General features: G+C 41.5%; 1 protein-coding gene across 7 annotated transcripts in view; it reads left to right on the forward strand.

The window, feature by feature from the left end:
- CIB2 (calcium and integrin binding family member 2) overlaps nt 1-21,937 on the forward strand; it is a 40,044-nt gene that overhangs the window by 14,694 nt on the left and 3,413 nt on the right. For 5 of the 7 annotated variants that reach the window (XM_072147730.1, XM_072147731.1, XM_072147733.1 and 2 more), the window contains 3 exons: nt 17,341-17,375; nt 19,619-19,730; nt 21,066-21,213. In XM_072147730.1, coding sequence (XP_072003831.1) covers nt 19,662-19,730; nt 21,066-21,213 — 217 coding nt within the window. In that variant the 5' untranslated portion in view covers nt 17,341-17,375; nt 19,619-19,661. Of the gene's footprint in view, nt 1-4,318; nt 4,394-17,340; nt 17,376-19,618; nt 19,731-21,065; nt 21,214-21,937 lie in introns of all 7 variants that reach the window. The other 2 variants (XM_072147728.1, XM_072147729.1) reach the window with 1 other exon arrangement.

Genomic DNA, 21,937 nt, shown 5'->3' on the forward strand with positions numbered 1-21,937 from the left:
ATGTTTAATTACAGATGTGTAGCCTGGCAACTCTGAGAACACATCTGTATTTCTTGCTACAAACTCTCGAGCCTCTCGCTGTTGCTCTTTGGTAAGGGTATCGGCTATTCGCAGTTCTGCCTCCGGCACAGGCTTATCTGCGGCCGGTGAGGGTATCGCAGGAGGTGGACTCACCAGAACCATCTCTGTATGCAGACTCTCTCTGTCTTTCCAGGCCTTCAACAGATTTACATGATAAATCTGCTCGGGTTTTCTCCGTCCGGGCTGACGTATCCTGTAGTTCACCTCTCCTATTTTCTCTATAACCTCATACGGTCCTTGCCATTTAGCGAGAAACTTACTTTCTACAGTGGGGACTAGCACCAACACACGATCACCGGGACTAAAGCTCCTTACTTTTGCTGACCTGTTATAAACCCGGCTTTGAGTTCTTTGTGCCTCCTCCATATGCTCTTTGACAATGGGCATGACGGCTGCCACCCTGTCCTGCATATCTGCGATATGGTCTATTACACTTTTGTGGGGGGTGGGCTCTTGTTCCCATGTCTCCTTGGCTATGTCCAGGAGACCCCTGGGATGTCTGCCATACACTAACTCAAACGGTGAGAACCCAGTAGAGGCTTGTGGGACCTCTCGGATGGCGAACATTAAATATGGCAATAGCACATCCCAGTCCTTCCCATCCTTGTTTACCACCTTTTTTAGCATACTCTTTAAAGTTTTGTTGAACCGTTCTACCAATCCATCCGTCTGAGGATGGTACACAGAGGTGCGTAACTGTTTAATATTAAAGAGCCGACATAGCTCCTTGGTGACTTTTGACATAAAAGGAGTCCCCTGATCTGTGAGGATCTCCTTGGGAAGTCCCACCCGGCAAAACATGGCAAACAACTCTTTAGCAATTAGTTTCGCAGAGGTGTGCCGCAGTGGGATGGCCTCAGGATATCGGGTAGCATAGTCCATGACTACCAGGATATGCTGATGCCCCCGAGCAGATTTAACTAAAGGACCGACCAAATCCATGGCGACCCTTTCAAAGGGTACCTCAATAATGGGCAGAGGTACCAACGGACTTCGAAAGTGTACCATGGGAGCATGCAATTGACAATCAGGGCAAGTTTCACAATACCTTTTTACCCTATCATATACTCCTGGCCAGTAAAAACGCTGCAAGATGCGTTCCAGAGTTTTTGTGGTACCTAGGTGCCCTCCCATCACATGCTTATGTGCAAGGTCTAACACCATCTGACGATATGGCTGAGGCACCATTAACTGCTCCCGGGTTTCACCGTGGACCTTATCAATGCGGTACAATAACTCCTGATTTACCACCACACGAGGGAACAACTTATCCGCACCTGGGTGCTGAGGTACGCCATTAATTTCTACCACATTTTCTCTGGCGCGGACCAGAGTGGGGTCCTGGAGTTGGGCAGTACCAAAGTTGTCACGGGATACCTCCAAATCAGACAACTGCGGTCCTGTCACTACCTCCTCAGTTTCGCCTGCCATAACATCTAGGCGAAACATTACACTTCCATCTTCTGTGGCGGTCACCCCTACGGCAGGAACTCCAGAGTCTGGGTCATCAGGCTCGGCTTCAGAGATCTGACCAGACAACACAGGAGAACAACCCCCCAACTCTTGGTTTCCCCGCCATAGAGTCCAGAACATGGAGAAGTCCCGTCCCAAGATAAGGTCATGGGGCAAGTTCTTGACAACCGCTGCCTCATGTAGTGTCTCTCCACAAGAGGTCTGGAAGTTAGTAACTGTGGTGGGGTAGTCCTTTACGTCCCCATGGATGCACAGGACTCCAATTGTGCGCCCTGTGACCGCCTTGGGGTCTGTGAGGGACCCATTAATCAAGGTCACCCGACTGCCTGAGTCCAGCAGGGCCAACGCTGGATGCCCTGCCACAGTCACCCGGCACAGGTGGCGCTCATCAGCAGAGTCGGGGCTAGTAGCTGTGTAGACAGGGGCAGCATAGAGAGAAACCCTTCTGGCGGAACTGCAGTCCATGGGCTCTGAGGAATTGGGGCAATGGGCTGCAATATGACCTGGCTCATGGCAGGTCCAACAGGAGGGAGCCTCCCCCCTCCTCCTCCCCTGGGGTACTTCCCGGACATTGGGCGTTGTCCTGCCCCGGGAATTTGTGGGTGACAAGACCTTCCGTGCCTTAAGGCCTGTCTTGGTATAAGGGGCTTTCTTTGTTAGGGCCTGAGTGGCACAAAACCTCTCCACCAACCCCACCAGCGCATCGGCATCAGACGGGTCCCCGTGTCCCACCCATTGTTGGATCTCACCCGGCAAGGCCCTCAGGAAACGGTCCAAAACAACCTTCTCGACCATCTGGGCTGGGGTTGATGTCTCCGGCTGAAGCCACTTGCGGACCAAGTGAACAAATTGGTGCATCTGCCCCCTCGGTGGTAGCGCCTCCTGGTATCTCCAGCTATTACTCTTTGAGCGCGTAGATGCTGATCCACTCCTAGTCGGGCCAAGATCTCTGCCTTTACCTTGGAGTAGTCCCGGGCATACTCCTCGCTCAGGTCGTAGTATGCCTGCTGGGGATCAGCGACGAGGAAGGGGGCCAACACCTCTGCCCAGTGTTGCTGTGGCAACCTCTCTCGGGTGGCCACCCTCTCAAAGCCTATCAGATATGCCTCCACATCATCCTCGGCGGTCATCTTGGTCATAGCTTTGCGGACCTCTTTCCTGGCGTCCTTCACCGTCATTGCTGGGACAGTCCTTTGCTGAGCAGCGGTCAGGGCTGTTATCTGCTGGAGCAGCAATCTGTTTGTCTCTTGCTGCTGCACGTTGGACTGGACAAGCTGCTTGATTAACTCCTCCATGGCTGTGGCTTGCAGCTTCAGTGCTGTCAACTTCCACGACATGCACTAGTGTATACTTCACTGCACTTTGCCCGCTCCAATCCACCATATGTGGGGAATTGCTCTGGTAGTTGACAGGTAGCAGTGCAGGAAGCAGTGACACACGCAGGTTTAAAAGTCCAACTTAAGTGTTTATTCACACTTGCAAAACAGAACACAAATTCAGCCTTGGCTTAGGCACATGCAAAAACATTATAAAAGTAATTCCTGCCCGGCTAGGCACTGTCTAATACATTTGGAGGACCCTAGCTATCCGGGTACCAGGCTGCCTGGCACACGCTCTTGGCCAGCAGCAAGACAGGAGACCCTCAGTTACCTTTGCTGTGAGAATGCAATCTCGCTTTCAGCTCTCCAGGTAGGGCCTCCCCTACTGCTTCTGGCCTGCAGACTAAATCAGACCCTAACGAGGCCTGTGACCTGCACCTGTGGGCTAACCAAAAGCCCAGGACCGAAGCCCGGGTGGAGTAGGAGTCCCACTACCAGCCTACCCCTACTCCATAATAAGCAGGCCCAGTACGGACATTACAAATGTGTCTGTGTTAGCTAGGCCAACACAGACAAAACAGACTATTCCTGCTCATCATGTCTGCATTAACCCTTGGGTTACTGCAGACAAACCCAGGGCTTTTACCACCAGCATTTCATCTGCCTGTAAGACAGATAGCGGTTTTCCCACACAACACCTCTCACTTTCTCACAATATATATATATATATGTGTGTGTGTGTACATGGGTTATCACATGTGATACAGTGACTCTCTTCTTCCAATTATATATTGCTATGGAAGAGTCCAGTAAAATTAAACATATGTTAAATACTTTTGTGTACATAACAATAGACCCTCTTTTGTAACACATTATTGATTTTTGGGTAAAGGAACTAATGAATTGGAGTCATTCCTAAAATGTGTTGCTTAATTGAGCTGAAATGTTGTGTATTGGCTCTCTATTCCTCACATTATTGATTGTAACATAAAATGCTTCACAAAACATGTACAATGGCACTCCTATAATGCCACATATGCCTGTGGTTATTGCTGTTTGTTGCCAATAACATCCCAAGCTTTTGATTAGATTGCAATTCTGTTTGTAGCATCTGCTTTCTTAGCGCCCCCTTGTGACTGTTCGCAGATTTGCTGAGATGTGTCAATTCAGAGGGAGTGTCTTGTTCTTATTGATGCACACAGAAGCACATAAAACATGCACAGATGATCTGGAGGCAAGGAGCTGCCAGCATTCAATGAAACCCACATTAACCCTTGAACAGCAGACTGAGGACACCTTCTGTAGCTAATGGATGTTTCCTAAGGCCTTGCTTTACATCATTGAAGAGGCTCCCTTATGCAGCCGAAGCCCCTTATTGCCTTAGTGTAAATGCCAATGCCTACATTAGGTAGCCCTCCTTCTCCTCCCTGTGTGATGCATTTCAGGAGACCCAGGATCCCTCATTTATCATGGGAAACAAGCAAACTATATTTACTGATGAACAGCTAGATGCCTACCAGGTAAGGATCTGCACCATGCCATGTCATCTGTCTGAATGTACATAATATATTCTGCATTATATCTATCTATCATATATATATATATATATATATATATATATATATATATGTCTCATGTATATGTTCATTAACCTATTGTTCTTTATTTTATGGATTATTTCATCACTATTTGTATGTATAAATATATATTATTTTTAATATTGTATATGAACTATGCCTAAAGTCTATTAAGTTGTTGTGATGCGCAAACACAGCGTATACAGGAAATGATATCTTCTGTAGTGTGACTCACATAGACTGATCACTAAGGAGATGGCAGAATAACATCAGAGAGGCAGTGTCCAGTGAAATTCTAGGCAGGCCATCGTGGTGCTTTGTGGTGTAAATGAAGATATTTCCCCCAAGCTCCCAGTGAGTGAATTAGGTTAGGCCACCAGTTTGGATAAGGTGGATATAAATTCACTCATGTGGGCATTGTGCTGGGGGAATGTGATTTATTTGTAATTAAACATTGATGAATTCATTATATAATGGTTTACTTCATATAATATCTATGATATGAACAACCCCTTTTAAGTGTCCTATTAGGGCATTGAAATCTTATGTGTCCCCAAAGAGGATATAATCCAAACAGGAAAACCCTCCACTGCCCAAAGCTGAGATTTCTTGCACCTCTCTACCCTGGGGGTGGACACCACATAGTTTACTAATAGATTATTATGAGATTAAACATTTACATTGTGGTTTTAGTGGTTGTGGGTCACTGAGGATGCAGTTTCTTAGAGGAGTTGGAAAAATTACACTCTCTTAAGTGTGGTTTGTGGCGTAACGCTCCATCCGAGTGGAGTTTGAGAGGCCGTAGGACAGTAGTGGCGAACCTATGGCACAAGTGCCAGAGGTGGCAGTCAGAACCAGGACAGATCTCACCAGACAGGAACAAATCCACCAAAACTTCCTGCAGTCCCAGGCAACTTAAGAGATGCAGCTCTCAGCGCTATTTTCAAGCGACATTTCATTGGCTGTTTGGAACTGCGGGAAAAGTGAGAAGGTGTGGACAGGGCTGTATTATCTTTGAAAGTCATCCTGCTAGACCCACCATTCTTCCTCTACATAGAGACCCTTTAGAGAAGCTACAATGAGAGTCTGAATTTGCCATTTCTTCTTTCAACTGTATTGGTGTCCTCAAGGACTGATCCGATTAAAAGATGTGGAAGAACAGGGAGCAATAAGTTACTGCTTAAAATGCCATGTTGGCACTTCACGGTAAACAAGTGGATTTTAGTTGTAGCTTGGGCACTCGGTCTGTAAAAGGTTCACCATCACTGCCATAGGACATGTATATTAGTTCTGTGTGAAGAACAAGATCATGGTGGCAGAAAACACCAAATTATTTATACAGTCTGTCTTTTTGTTATTATGGAATTTTATGATCCTTAGCATCTTTCACCTAGTGTTTATGACAGGTAGGGGCTTGATGACTGTGGCCAGGTTTGGTTAAATATCCACAATTCAGTAAGTGAATCTAAAATTATAATTGGCTACAACACTGTAACAGGCAATATATCTGAAAATAAGTCAAGGGTTCATAATCTATTGATGGCATTTGAGGAGAAAATGGTTAACACAGCTGCATCCAAGAAAGAATATTTGTTATTTGTCAAAATCAAGGTTTCTGCTATATTGTTACATTCACCATAATCTAATTTATTGCTGATCGGGTATATGTAATACCATGTTCTTTTGTATAATATTATTGCATTTACCATGTAGCTTAAGTTACAGCAGTACCATATGATTTTAGGAGGAGTCTTTGAACGATGTGTAAAGGGTACTTTATAAAGAGAGGCGACGCATAATTACAGATAAGAGGATGTAATATTTTAGAGGGCCACTATACTTCGCAATATATACAGAGTGCCATTTTATCCTTAACACAGGCTTGAATTATTCATCCCAGGACAAACCTGGAACTCTAGACAATGATAGCATATCCTCCAGAACATTCTGACAGCATCTCTCCCCATCCCCCTCCAGTCATTAACCCTGCGACTGCTAGTGATGTGCATTAAATAACAATACACATGGTACAGTATCATCTGTGCTAGTAATGACACCATGTAAGCATGTGCTGCTGTAATGGAGTTTAAGGCCACTTTCATCCATGTTACGGCTATCTGAAGGAGACCTAATTCAGAATTTTGCAAGTTTGTGGTTTTTTGTGAATGTTATGCACTGTTATTATTGCTATACACGCATTTCCCTTTATAAGTACCAACTATTGGCAGAACAAAAGAGTATCTTGTAAAGTTTGTAAATGATTGGCATTCACATTCACATACTTCCATCCATCCTTAGACTACTCATAACTAAAGTGTGTAAATGCTTGGCATTCTCATACTTCCATCCATCCTTTGAATACTTATAACTGAAGTGTAAACACACAAATAATGTTGCATGATGGGGCATATTTATCAAAAGCTTCAAATATTAGACAGTGTAAATGCTGGATCAAAGTCTCTAATGCTGGATGGTTAAAATCGAATGTAGTATAAGCCTGTCTAGTCACAATTTGCACCTCCTATTAGGTGGTTTCGTTTATCCAAGTGCAACAACCCTGCCGATGCATAGGGTAGGTAGTTTTTGCTAATAACACCCTCACCATGATAAGAGCTGCCTAGGGAGACTGATCACCTCGCTAGGCGGTTACCAAAGTGGTGCTGCCACCTCACTAGGAGAGTATAAAACCAGCTTTCCAGCCTTCCCAACCTGCTGCTGATGTTTGCCTGTTGCCTGCTGTTGAAGTTCCAATAAAGAACTGTGAGTTGATTTGCACCACGTGCCTCCATGTAATCCCTGGATCAGGCTGCTTCACCGTCACGGGCTCCCCATCCTCCATCACCCAGGAATCTCTATATACACCTTAGGGGTTGCCCCAGAGAGAAACCTCCTTCATCAACCTCTCCCTCCACTTTTCTTGCACACCCGTCCTCTGGTCCCAATACCAAGCACTGTGAGCATAGCGTGCCCAAGGCCGCATAAGCCAGCCACTCCGTTATTCTGGGCACCCCGCTGCCCACAGCCACCAAAGAAAGGCTAGGCCCTGGTGGGGGATGTTGTACAAGCTCAGTACATAAACGGAGGAATGGTAGTGTGTAGAATGGTAGTGTGAGGAATTACACTGTGACCTCTCCTCTCCTCCACATTACATCTGGAGCTTCATGTTTCGAAGGGAGCTCATTACACAGAAATTTTGCAGCAGGCCAGCAGCAGGTAAGTGTTAATAATGTCTTTACAGACAGGTATATCTAAATGTGTATAGTGAGGCATATAAATATATATGTGTATATAGTGAGTTGTTAACCTCTTAACGCTCAGCGTCCAATATATCGGACGCTGAGCCGATGCTGGTTCAGCTCAAGATTTGAGCCGAACCGACATCGGGAAACACGGGGTGCCGGCTGTGACTAATAGCCGGCACCCCAGTGTAACACCCGCGATCGGAGTTGTCTCTGATCGCGGGTGATTAACCCGTTAAATGCCGCGGTCATCGCGACCGCGGCATCTAACATGCATCTGGGGGGTCTTTCCCCCACGATCAGCCCCCCCGACTCATTTTCGGGGGGCACCGATCATTGCTACGGTATCACTGGGGTCCGATCTGGACCCCAGTGTTACCTGCAGGAACTGCCGGTAAGATGGCGTCTATGACGTCATCTTACTGGCAGAGTGCCACCCTATGCAAGTGCATAGGCTGACACTGATAATGCCCTGCAATACATAAGTATTGCAGGGTATTATTATGAACAAGCAATCAGATTATTGCTTGTTCATTTCCCATGGTGGAAAAAGTGAAAAAGTAAAAAAAAAAATTATTCAATAAAAAAATAAAGTAATAAATCACCAAAAATGCCCAAAAGCCCCAAAACATATAAAGAGACATATAACTGAAAAAAAAGTCTAAATCATAACACAAACCCGACATATATAGTATCACCGCGTCCGTAACAACCCGTAGAATAAAAATAAATAATTATTGAACCCGCACGATGAACGCCGTAAAAGAAAACTGTTATAAACCCTCCAAAAATTATGATTTTTACCTATTCAATCACACAAAAAAAGCTATAAAAAGTGATAAAAAAAACATATGTACTCTAGAATGATACTGGTGCAAAGTACAACGTGTCCCGCAAAAAACAAGCCATCAACCAGCTCCGTAGCCAAAAACGTAACAAAGTTATGCCACTTGGAAGATGGCAATACAAAAATGATAGATTTTTCCCCACAATAGGGTTTTATTTTACAAATTTAGTAAAACGCAAGAAAATATATTCGTGTCTGGTATCCCCGTTATCGTATCGACCCATAGAATGAAGATAATATGATTATTAGTCTATACGGTGAACACCACAAAAAAAAAAGTAAAAAACCAGTAGAGAATTGATGCTTTTCTACTCCTGCTCTCAAAAAGAAGTTCCTAAATTTTCAACAATAGGTGATACCAACCCCAAAATGGTAACATTGGAAAAAGCATCTCATCCCGCAAAAAAAATGGCATCACATGGCCCTAATAGCGCAAAAGCGAAAATTTTACAGCCTTCAAAAGAGGCCAATGAGGAAAGTAAAATCCTGGCAGCTGTAGGGTGCTCCTTCCCTTCTGCGCCTCACTGTGTGCCCATAAAACAAGTCATGGCCACATGTGGGGGGTCTCTGCACTCGGGAGAAATTGTAGAACAAATTGTATGGTGGGTTTTGTATTTTTATCTTTTGGAAATGTGCAGATTTGAAATTGGGTTGGTTATATGGGGGGTTTTGATGCTAAATATGTAAATTTTCATTCAAAACTGTATTTATCCCCAAAATAGTCAATTCTGAAAATCCGGAAAAGCGCTATTCGATTTGTAGGCCGCGTGACATCAAAATAAATTATCCAGACATTTCAAAAATGGTGAAAATGTAAAGTAGACAAATGGGAAATGTTATTCAGCAATTTATTTAGGTGGTACATCTATCTGCCTGAAAACGCAATGATTTCAAATTTCAAAAATTGCAAATTTTTCAGAAAATTCATCATATTTTCTTTTTTTTTTGTAAATAAACGCAAAACTTATCAGCCAAAATTTACCACTAAAATGAAGTACAACATGTGGGGAAAAAACAATCTCAGAATCGTTTTGATAAGTAACAGTGTTCAAAAGCTATAGCCATATAAAGCGACGCATGTCAGAATCCAAAAAATGGGACTGAGCCTTAAGCTGTAAAATGGCTGCGTCCTTAAGGGGTTAATGTATGTGTGTATATTGATAGGTGTAAGCACATTGGCCCACATTTACCAAAAACAGTGCAAATTGCACTATGTGCGGTTTGCCTCTGTAGTGTGCAGAGGGCACCAGATTCAGGATTTCTGGCAGCCGTTCTTCATGAATCCGGCGCCCTCTGCACTGCCCCGATGGAGTGCACAACTTTTTTTTTTTTGGTGCACATTTAACATAGGGCATACATTACATTTCTGTTGGACTTTGCATGATAAATGTGATGCACGATCCGAGCACCAAAACACCCATTTCAGTGCAAAATTATGTGTTGCATTAAGACTAGTGCAGCTGTGCCACAAAACGATCGCGTGCGACACAAATGTGGTGTGGATACTTATTAACCCCTCCCCGCCGCAGCCGTTTTTCGTTTTTATTTTTCACTCCCCACATTCAAAAATCTGTAACTTTTTTATTTACAGAGCTTTGTGATGGCTTATTTTCTGTGTAACAAATTACACTTCAAAATGGTGGTAATTCCATGTAATTAATATTCCATGCCGTGCTGTGGAAGCGGGAAAAAAATTCCAAATGCAGTGAAATTGGTAAAAAAACGCATTTGTGCCGTATTCTTGTGGGCTTGGATTTTACAGATTTCACTGTACGCCCCAAATGACATGTCTACTTTATCCTTTGGGTGGGTACGATTACGGGGATAACAAATTTATATAGGTTTTATAATGTTTTCATGCATTTAAAAAAATGTTAACTTTTTTATACTTTGGTGTATGGAGCTGTGGGTGGATTTTGATGACTTTTACAATGTTATCATTTTTAGGACTGTGCGACCTTTTGATCACTTTTTATAGAATTTAAATTTTTTTTTTAAATGGCATAAAAGTGCCATTTTCGACTTTGGGCGCGATTTTCCGTTACGGGGGTAAACACAGTGAAAAAACGTTATCATAATTTGATAGATTGGGCATTTTCGGACGCGGCGATACCTAATGTGTTTATGATTTTTACTGTTTATATTAATATCAGTTCTATCAGTCCATGCGCCGCCATCTTTTTGAAGCCGCTGGCAGCGATCAGCAGGAAAACACCCGTGATCGGTGCTAGCACCGCGAGCCCTCTCCATGCACCAGGACCCGGCATGTGACGTACTAATACGTCACATGTTGTAAGGGGTTAAATACCTATGCAAGCTGTTTGCACCTAAATGTATATGGAGAAATTCCACCAGAAAACAGGGCTTTAGTAATTGTGCCCCAGTATGTTTATTTATTCATGTGTGTATATATATATTTATATGTATAAAGTGATATGTATATATGTATGTATAGTGAGGAGTATATATATTAAAATATCATATTTAAATATTAGATCTGACTCTAAGGCTAGAAAAAACATGACTGTTTGCTGGACAGAATTCACAGATCGACCATGGTACATAGGACATAGCATCATAGTGATATATTATGCAAGAAGTCCCTTTTTCCCCACAGAACAGCAGTGCTTAACCCCTTAACAACTTGGCCTTTTTTAGTTTTTTCACTTCCATTTTTCACTCACCAACTTCAAAAATCTATAACTTTTTTATTTTTCCACATAAAGAGCTGTGTTATGGCTTATTTTCTGCGTAACAAATTTCACTTCATAGTGACGGTATTTAATATTCTATGGCGTGTACTGGGAAGCGGGAAAAAAATTCCAAATGCAGTGAAAATGGTGAAAAACCACATTTGTGACGTTTTCTTGTGGGCTTGGATTTTACAGCTTTCACTCTGCGTCCCAAATGACATGTCTACTTTATTCTTTGGGTCGGTACGATCATGTGGATAACAAATTTGTATAGGTTTTATAATGTTTTCATACATTTAAAAAAATTAAAACCTCCTGTACAAAATATTTTTTTTTTATTTTGCCATCTTCTGGGGCCAATAACTTTTTCATACTTTGGTGTACGGAGCTGTGGATAGTGTCATTTTTTGTGAATTTTGATGGCGTTTTCATTACTATAATTTTTGGGACTGTGCGACCTTTTGATCACTTTTTATTAATTTTTTTATATTTTTCAAAATGGCAAAAAAATGCCATTTTCGACTTTGGACGCTATTTTCCGTTACGGGGTTAAATGTAGTGAAAAAGCATTATCATATTTTGATAGATCGGGCATTTTCGGACGCGGCGATACCTAATGTGTTTATGATCTTTACTGTTTATTTATTTTTATATCAGTTCTAGGGAAAGGGGGGTGATTTGAATTTTTAGGTTTTTTTATTATAATTTTTTTTTTTTTTAACTTTTTTTTACTTTTACTATTTTTCAGACTCCCTAGGGTACTCTAACCCTAGGTAGTCTGATCGATCCTATCATATACTGCCATACTGCAGTATGGCAGTATATGTGGATTTTACTCCCCATGCATTACAATGTGCAATTAGCACATTGTAATGCATGGGTTAAAACGAAGTAGCCTCGGGTATTCGGAACACCCGAGGTTACCATGGCGACGGATCGCCGCTCCCCGCGACGTCATCGGGGAGCAGCGATCCACAACAAGATGGCAGCGCCCATGCGGCGCCATCTCTTAGAAGCCGCCGGCAGCATTGCCGGCGGCGATCGAGGTGAGAACGCCCGCGATCGGTGCTAGCAATATGCAGCAAAGACTTACCGGCTATGGAGAGGGCTCGGCCCGCGAGCCCTCTCCATGCACCGGGACCCGGCGCGCGCCGTACTAGTACGGCGCGCGTCGGGAAGGGGTTAAGTATAATCATGATAACAGTTTGGTGCTGCTATTTTGTGGGGAAGCAGGGATTCATTGGGATTCATTGCATCATATATCACTTTGATGTCTGGAGTCCCATCCCCGCCATTGGAATCTAGCATACATCTGTATTTTTGGTGGTGTATCATCCAGCACATTAGGAGTAACTCCGGAGTTCACCTTCTTCTTCCTGGTGCATGTAAGCGCATGTCTTTCGACACAATTTTAAAGTTAAATCCAGTGGTCAGTCCGAATCCGTCGGATCGTCTGGCGGCCTGCCCCCCAATTTCTTCCGCATGAAAGTCGGCGCGATTGTAGCAAAATCCGATCGCATGCGACACAATCCCCTTCTAGATAGCTCTCACACCGGCACAAATCCCAAAAATTTCTAAAAGTGAAGTCCAACTACAATCCTGGAATCTAAATATATTTGGGGGCCATGGTGCACAGGCTTGTGCTGATTTTTCTTTTTTTCTTCAAATTACTCTATACAACATCTAGCTGCACATTTAATAAAGGCTGTGTTGACAGAAAATACTTAGCATACCAATACTGTTCACCTTGAAGAGGAATCAGCATTCTGCAGTGACATTTAGACTGTAGTGTGTGGTCTAGCCAAACAGACTGCAAGTTTTAGTAGCACCTATTAATATTTCTAGCAGCATTATGCAGACACAGCGACATGGCCATCTGTCTCAGCTAGATGTGGAAGTAGACAGACGTCAAATGGATTGAATGGGCCATGCATACGGGATCAGACTTAAAGGGACTTGGTGCTGTTGTTCTAGAAATAGTTATTGATAATCTGCCTGGTCTAATATTCATTACTCTGCCTTTTCATCTACTCTTGGAGTTGGGCCTCATTGTGAAAAAGTCATTGAGAAGACTAATTGACCTCTATTGGAGATTAAAACCATGCCATGTGACCTAGGCATGCTATTTGTCTTGTGCATGTCCCAAGCAGAATTCCTTTTTGTGTACATATGTTATATGTTTGTCACAGTAGATCACATCTCATGCTTATAGTGGTCACATCATGGTATTTTAACGGATATTTTCAAACTCTTGGTATGGTGGCAATTCACATTTATTCAGGGCGGTAAATGGTCATGGTGGTCTATGGCACCTAGTCACTGGGCGGTGAGCACACGTTGTCTCACCCATCATGGGAAATATAGGACATGTTCTATTTTTTGCCATGTAACAGCGCCAGCTGCTCGCTTTTCTATGGAGAAGGGAGGGGTGAGAAGCCGTCACCTCTCCTCCTCTCCAGAACACGGTTGTGTTAATATGCCGTGTGAATGTCCCCTTAAGGAAACACAGGACTTTTTTTTACAAGCAAGTTAGCAAAATAAATCCCTGCCTATGAGCACAGATGAACCGAAGGCCTATGAAACCTATATACATATTTCATGCCGTTTCTTCTTATTTGTTTTACACTCTCTATGGATGTAGCTCTACAGAAGGACCAATGCAGAAAAGAGACACAGTTTTGCTGATAAAGGATTCCATGCTATTGCTTGGGGCCTGGAGATCAGTGGCAACTGAATCTACCAGACCAGAAGCACAGCAGTTTGGGGAAACCTAGGGGTAGCAGAATTCTGACCCACATCATACTAGCATGCTTCAGCATCCACACGACATGAGCTGTAGGGAGCAAACGATAAAGATAACTTTACTTAGCCAAATCTGGCACTTAGCTCCTTCAAACAATTGTGCATTTAATGGGATGAAGTCTGGGCCCATCTGACATATAGCAGATATTGAACAACACAATGAAAAAGTTTTGTATGCCAGCCAGTGTCATCCAAGTTTTTAATAAAAATGGAACTGCCAAAAATGTATTCAGTGCCACTCATCACACACAAGCTAGCTCCCCTTTTTAGGAGATAGACCTTTACCACATTGATCCTAATGCCGGTAGGTCTTTGGCTTCAATGGAAATTGAAATTTATAACAACTACGTGTTGGCATAGATTTAAAAAAAAGTTGCACACACTGTACTAACTTATGATGAGGTGCGCTTGCCTTTCCCACTGTAGGAATTATGGCTTGTGAAACAACAGAATTTATAAATATCCCCTTTTTTATAGATAAAGGTCTTATGCAAGTAAAATGGTTTGGATGCCAACATTTTCTTTGACTCTGAGACCGTGGGTATTTTCCAGTGAACCATGTACCAGCAATGTAAAACATTCTGCTCGAATATGATGACTTTTTTAACCCACTCATTTAACTCTGGTTTTGCGGCTGCAGCACAATTCGAGATGGAAGTGATGGACTCTCTGTAGGATTGTGCTGTGATTAACGCACTGCTACTTCTAAGGTCACTGGGAGTTCTTGTTGCATTGCATGCATTTATTTCTTGGATTTTGGAAATGGTCATTACAAAGAGAAGAGAATTTGGAAGGAAATTGGCAATAAATCTATATTTTCATCATTCACAAATCCCTTCTTCCTGTGTGACTCAGATACAGTGCAGTAAGTCATAGCTGTTGTCCCCAAATGCACTTAACTCTCTATGCATGTGTGATAAACCTCCTTATGATTAGAAACCTAAATGTGTTGCACAAACAAATAGATATTTTTCATAAACATAAGCTCTTTGTTTTTGGCATTCCTCATCTCTAGAATACAATCCCCAGCCTTTGCCCAGGGGTTCCATTGATAAGTCATAAGATCTAATATGAGGAATTAGCATAGTCATTGGAGGAGCTTTCAGACCACTGTATTAGTCTACAGTATAGAGACATCCATATACATAATCATGTCTATAATCAGGTCAGTGAAGGAAAACTTCCAGTAGCGGTAAGGCAAATTACACTGAAAATATTCACCTACTTTCCTCTTCATCTTTATCCCGGCAGAGGTCTTTGCTAATCTTGCCACGCTGGGATCACCTATAAAGGAGACTAATAAAAAGTAGCCTGGAGCGCTGGGATGTGATGTGTTACGTCACCTCCTTCTCCAAACATGGGAGGCATCTGTTATGCTGACTAGCATAGGAGAGGGAGGTGCAAGAGATGGAGATAATTAGCAGCCCAGAGCTCTGGATCTCTCGTCCTCTCTCTCCGGGCTGCTTTTTATAAGTCTCTTTTTTAGGTGATACCAGCCAAGATTAGCAAAGACCACCACCTGGATCAAGATAAATAGGACCATAGGTGAGTATTTTCAGTGTAATTTCTTTACAGCTACTAGTAGATTTCCTTTAGAAATGTCTCTAATACTAGTGATTGTTTTTAAACTGCTTAAAACTTGTCCTCTGTATTCTTTAAAACTAAGACATTGATAACTGTGGCATAGTGGTGCCTAACAAGCTAAACTTATGACATAATGTGAGCTAAGTGAACAATAATAGTAATAATAGCAATGTGATAATGCTTATGTTTGTAAAAGGAAAGCAAAGATTATATTTAATTAAAAATTTTATAAATTTAACAGGGATCATAGTAGGCTAAGGCTGACTGTGCCACTGTATGGCATCTTCCCTCAGCCTCTGTAAATGGAGAGCCTAGGTGTGCTCCAGTAACACAACTGTCCTCATATTGTCAGTTATGTTACCCTGAAAACGGGCAGCAGCAGATTTCTTTTCATTTCTTCTTGATAGGGTTAAAAGGGGGAAGCAAGAAGATGAATCCCACCTTGTACAGTGGGATACTTTGCAGCCTTCTCTTGCTAGTTCCTATACTTACTACAGAAGGAAAATACGAGACACCATGGTGGGAATTTATTAACGCACTTGCGGCAGAATTCTAGAAGATTTGCACCAAAAAAAAAACGTAAAAAATGCCATGCCCCACATTTATCAAGGCTTTTTGGCCCATTCGCATACTGCAACACATTCATCATTGACACATTAATGAATTCCCTCTATGGGTCTTCGCATAACACCGTGGGGGAATATATTACTGACCATCCAACAGTTTTTCAAACGTTTTTTTTTCCTGCCTGTCGCTACCACAATATTTGTCCTTTTCAGCAACTTCATCTTGGTGGTAGATGTAATTTAAAGACAATATTTGGCTACTGCAGTTCACTACGCCACGTTTGCATATTGAAGTGTTCTGCAACTGTTTTTCTACATGTAATGGAATACCTGATTTTTTAATGATGTGACAAACTTAATAGCTGTCCTGGATACAACCATCGTAGCAACTTGACAGCAGTGGTCAGACATATGCTATTGAGCCTTACCTGACCACATGGATTCAGCGTTCATTACCACAGGACGGCTGTGGGCATGTATGAACTCCTGGACATTTCATATACAAAAACGATTTGCTTCTTTGTGCAATCACTCCAGCAGTGGTGGTTGTATCAAAGGACATTTCTTTACTAAGGAACAACATGGCTACATTTATGGGAAATTATCTTCACCAAGGAAGATTTTTTTTAAAAACATCCAGTTGAAGAAATGTATCTAAATAGCAGGTAATTAAAATTAGATGTCAGTGCCCAGATAAGAATACCCCTTTAACATGAAATGTCATAATTCATCTATAATAGAACTATAATACAGGCGGTCCTTGGGTTACGTACAGGATAGGTTCCATAGGTTTGTTCTTAAGTTGAATTTGTATGTAGGTTGAAACTTTATATTTTATAATTATAGATCCAGACAAAAAAAAATGTTTTCCCCAGTGACAATTGGAGTTTAAAAATTTTTTGCTGTAATGGGAACAAGAATTATCTATAAAGCTTCAGTACAGACATCTTACAGCTGATCATTGCAGCCTGGGACTAAAGTAACAGCATCCAGAGAGCTTCACCAGCGGTCACAGTGGGCAGAGGGTTTGTCTTTAACTAGGGGTTGTCTGTAAGTCGGGTATAAGTAGGGGATTACCATTTCAGAATAACAGCATGATATAACCTGCTTCAATTGTTTTAACTTGAAAATTAATGCAAAACTTGCTATTTTCTTTTAGGACTGCACTTTTTTTACACGAAAAGAGATTCTTCGGTAAGTAATTACTAGACATGTTTATGAATAGAATACTTAACTCTGTAAAAAAAAACAGGAATAGGGTGCACTAACCTATGTGAGCTCCTTTAATGTTCCACCACTTCCACCAATTTAATTAAAATGCATTTCCACAATATTTTAAGTGTTGAAATGTTGTACTCTTTAATTTCATAATATGTATAGTAGTGTAAATTTGTGTTAAATAACTAAGACAAACCCACATGTATAAATAACTAAGACAAACCTAGAATGAATCTATCGCTGCACCCACAAGTCACCGATTGTGTCACCAGTGACATGCCAGGTGCAGTGGTTAGTGTTAGTGATCAGGTTAGTGTTTGGCTACAGTGGTAGTACCACATAAGAGGGCTGCAGGGGATGGCACTAAGCAAGTAGCTCTTGAACAAAGAGGGCAGGTACGTTTAGTTTGCATTAAAGGGAATTTGTCAATAGCTTTAACCATACAATGCTTCAGACAGTTTTAGATATTGGTCATAGAAATCTAGGGTAATCATAACTTTGTCTGTGCTGTTTGAAGCATCCGGACTATTAAAAAATTAATTAAATTTCAGGATTGAAGCTGGATTCAGAGCACTCCAGTGCACTAGTGTGTGAGATCTTGTCACTAAACCCATCATCCCCCCTGAGAAACTGCTATAGTAGTCAAACAGAAGCCTGCTACAGCAGTGACTCATGGTAGGGGGATGGGGCTCTGCAGCAGTAAATTGAAGAGACCAGAGTGCTCCAAATCCAGTAAAATTCTGGATTATACATTTTTAAAAGTCCTGCTGCTACACACACTTTCCCACACTTTGCACAGGGTCTGCAACGTTTAATGGTCAAGATTAAGATTACCATTTAAATGTAAAAAACTATTTATAAGAAAAGACTCCAATGCTTCAGTGGCAGTTGTTGGTATCCAGTGCTTTCATTTCCATGGGACATGAACAGCATGTGACCCCTGGGGTAGGGACTGGCCACGCAGAACTGGAAACACTGAGGACTGAGAGGCCCCGCTGGGCCTTGGAGCTGTGGGGTATTTCCAATTCTCAGAAATCTGTTTGAAGCTTTGTATCTAAGCTGAGTAACCCTTCTAACAATTCTAAGGTTCACAGCTTACATAAATTTGGCGAGTAGTTTGCAAACTAGAAGCAGACCAGACAGCTGTTCTAGGGCTTGTGGAGAAATGGAGTCCTAGCAAAGGTCTGCTACCACCTGACTCTCAATGGCTAGAGATTCTACTTTTCTGTGGGTGCTGTAATGTTGTAAAATAAATTATACCAGTTATGCTGGTTTTATGTTGATTAGAGGGTATAAAATGGGAGTAAACAAGAATTAGTATTTCATTTTTTTCATAGCATTTTGCCATTTTTATCACAATTTGGGCACACTCAGTTATGGTTATAATGTATTTTATGTTTGAATGTAAGGTGTAATAAAATGGATTCGTGCTACCAGAAATTGCTGTAGCCCAGTGGTGGCGAACCTATGGCCAGAGGTGGCACTCAGAGCCCTTTCTATGGGCACCCAGGCCTTCACCCCAGCACAGAATTTGCTAGATGTGACTCAAGGCTTTCTCCTGCGGTCCAACACAGCCATGGACAAGCAATGCTCAGCGCTATTTTAAAGCGACACGTCCTTGGCTGTCAGGACTACACGAGAAGCGAGAAGGTGTGTGGATAGAGATGGATTGTCATTGGAGCTCCTGCTCTGGGTCCAATACTTTGTATTGTATTGGTGTCCTCAGGAAGCCAACACAATTGATACAGCTGGATCACTAGGTTACTGCATAAATTATCATCTTGGCACTTTGAGACATAAAAGTAGGTTTTGGTTGTAGATTGGGCACTCTGTCTCTAAAAGGTTCGCCATCACTGCTCTAGCCACTTCAAAAACTTTCAGTGTGGGCATATCATACTTCTACCAAGCCATTGCTAGTCTGTCAACATATATCCAAGGCCACACTCTTAAATCTTCTGGTGGATGACAGTAGGATTACTAGGCAACAATGAATTGGAGGCAGGTTAAGAAGACATGTGACATATGTTCCATTATATAAGATAAATAGTCCTGTTCAGATGATACATAGTTTATGACACATAACAAGCTTTCTGGGTCTATGTAATGCTCTTTAGGTAATAGAAATGTTGCAAATGACAAAATGCAAATGCTGCAAAAGTCTAGATTTGCTAAATGTATATGTTTTCACATTTCAGAGCAGATGTTATGATTTCTTGCAGGTTACACGGAAGGTTCTATGAATTGGCTCCAAACATAGTTCCAATGGATTATACAGATGACCCTGATGTCAAACTACCCATGCAGCTTATTATTAATATGCCTGAACTGATGGTAAGATTTCACCATGCATGAATGTCATACACAGAAGTTAATTGGCAGATTTATCAAGCTGTCTGAAAGTCAGAATATTTCTAGTTGCCCATGGCAACCAATCACAGCTCCCCTTTAAAATATTCATCAGCACTGGTAAAATGAAAGCTGAGCTGTGATTGATTGCCAAGGGCAACTAGAAATATCCTGACTTTCAGACAGCCTGATAAATCTGCCCAAATGTGTTTTTTTGGGATATAAATATTTTACTCATGAAGCATACCAGTAAGAAGCTTAAACTACCCATTAAATCAGTAACATGTATCGGGGCTTGTCACAGATTTTGTCAACATGTTTTACATACCAGTACCACAAAGGGTCTTCTAATAGTTTGCTATATTCATTTTATTATGTATGGATAATTGGTGGTTCCGCTTGGGTAAATAATATTGACTCCTAAAGGAAGGCCGTACCATATAATACCATATATCCTGTGGACATCTAGCTAACAAAGATCAGCCCAAGAGTCTATGTTTAATCAAGCAGAAAACTTAGGGAAAGCAAAGAAAAATAAATGTCATGAGGTATTGACAGAAGATTTGTATCCTTTGTTTTATCAGTAATGCAAGTGATGGAAAAATAAATGTCACACATTGATATATATATAAATATGAATTGAGAGCACTCTGCTGGAAAGCAGCACATAGAAATATAAACAATTACCAATAATATTCTGATTGTCCTTAACTGTAAAACCAATAGTGGTTCCTGGAAATGCTCCATGGACTACTGCAAAGTAAATGGTGAACTGCAGCATTTTCACTTTTATAAGCTTTATTGAGACTTTATGATTTTAAGTGCCAAATAAGACTAAATACAGCTACTTTATAATATGAATTTAAAAATATAAATTAAATGTATCATTTTTAAGTAAAGATGCTTGCTGTGTCCGTTATTTGCCTGTATAAGTTGACACCACTGTTGGTGGCGCCTGTCTCTAGTTATCTGTTACCTATTTTTTCATTCATAAACATTGGGAGATAAATTTGCATACATGTAAGTCAATGGGAACTGACTGTAACCAAAGGGCTCCTGTTTATCATGAGCGCTGCTCACCCCTATCCCTCTCGGATAGAGGAATATGGCTCATGGAGCCGTATGCTGAGAAAAGATAGGACATGTCCTATCTTTTCACGGAGTATGGTGCCGCATGGGTGCTGCACAGCACACCTCCCGTAGGGCACCGTGCGCCTATTGCCGTCTATGGGGGACATATATGTGGACATAACATTATTGGCGCTGAATTGGCTATACATCCGAGTGAAACCTAAATTATTATTTTTCTTTTCCTTCTAGGAAAACCCTTTCAAGGAGAGAATTGTGCAATCTTTTTCCGAAGATGGAGAAGGGAACCTGAGTTTCAATGACTTTGTGGATATGTTTTCCGTGATGAGCGAGATGGCTCCTCGTGAGCTAAAAGCAATCTATGCCTTTAAAATCTATGGTAACTTTTATGCACCTTTAGATTTTATTTCCATGTAATGTGTGTCCAGAAGTAGAACATACATAGAGAAATGGGGTGGCACTTGAGACTACCTACCACTAGGAAGAGATGTGCTCTGATAAAGCTGTGTGAAACTAGGCACTGAAACTTTTTCTACAAAATGGATTTAATTAAATTGCATGAATAAACCTTTATATATTATGCAATAATACAGTTGTATAATGTACCGAAAGCCTATATTATATTCGGAATACTAACAAACTAGGTATTGCACCTCTAGTACAACTAAATAAAAGCAACATTACATTCAATAAAAACCATATACCATGTGCCTCTTAAGTCATGTGTGTATGTCATATGTTCCATGTATGATCTCTACATGAAATCAACTCTTTATGTGAAAGTTAAAAAGTTAAAGTTAAAAATCATGTACATGCTTATACATAAAATACAAATATATATTTATATATTGTAAGGGATTATGATATATCTGGGATACAGATCAGCTCATTGCTCACAATATCAGCTCATTGCCAGAGCTCCACAGGCCTTTGACGCAGCCAGTCTCATCCCCAGGATGGAGCGGTTGGGGCAGATTTATCAAGCTGTCTGAAAGTCAGAATATTCCTAGTTGCCTATAGCAACTAATTACAGCTCATATTTCATTTTACCATTGCTCGTGAATATTTTAAAGGGGAGCTGTGATTGGTTGCAGGCTTGCTGC

This window comes from Engystomops pustulosus, chromosome 4, assembly GCF_040894005.1.
Source record: "Engystomops pustulosus chromosome 4, aEngPut4.maternal, whole genome shotgun sequence".
Taxonomy (NCBI): domain Eukaryota; kingdom Metazoa; phylum Chordata; class Amphibia; order Anura; family Leptodactylidae; genus Engystomops; species Engystomops pustulosus.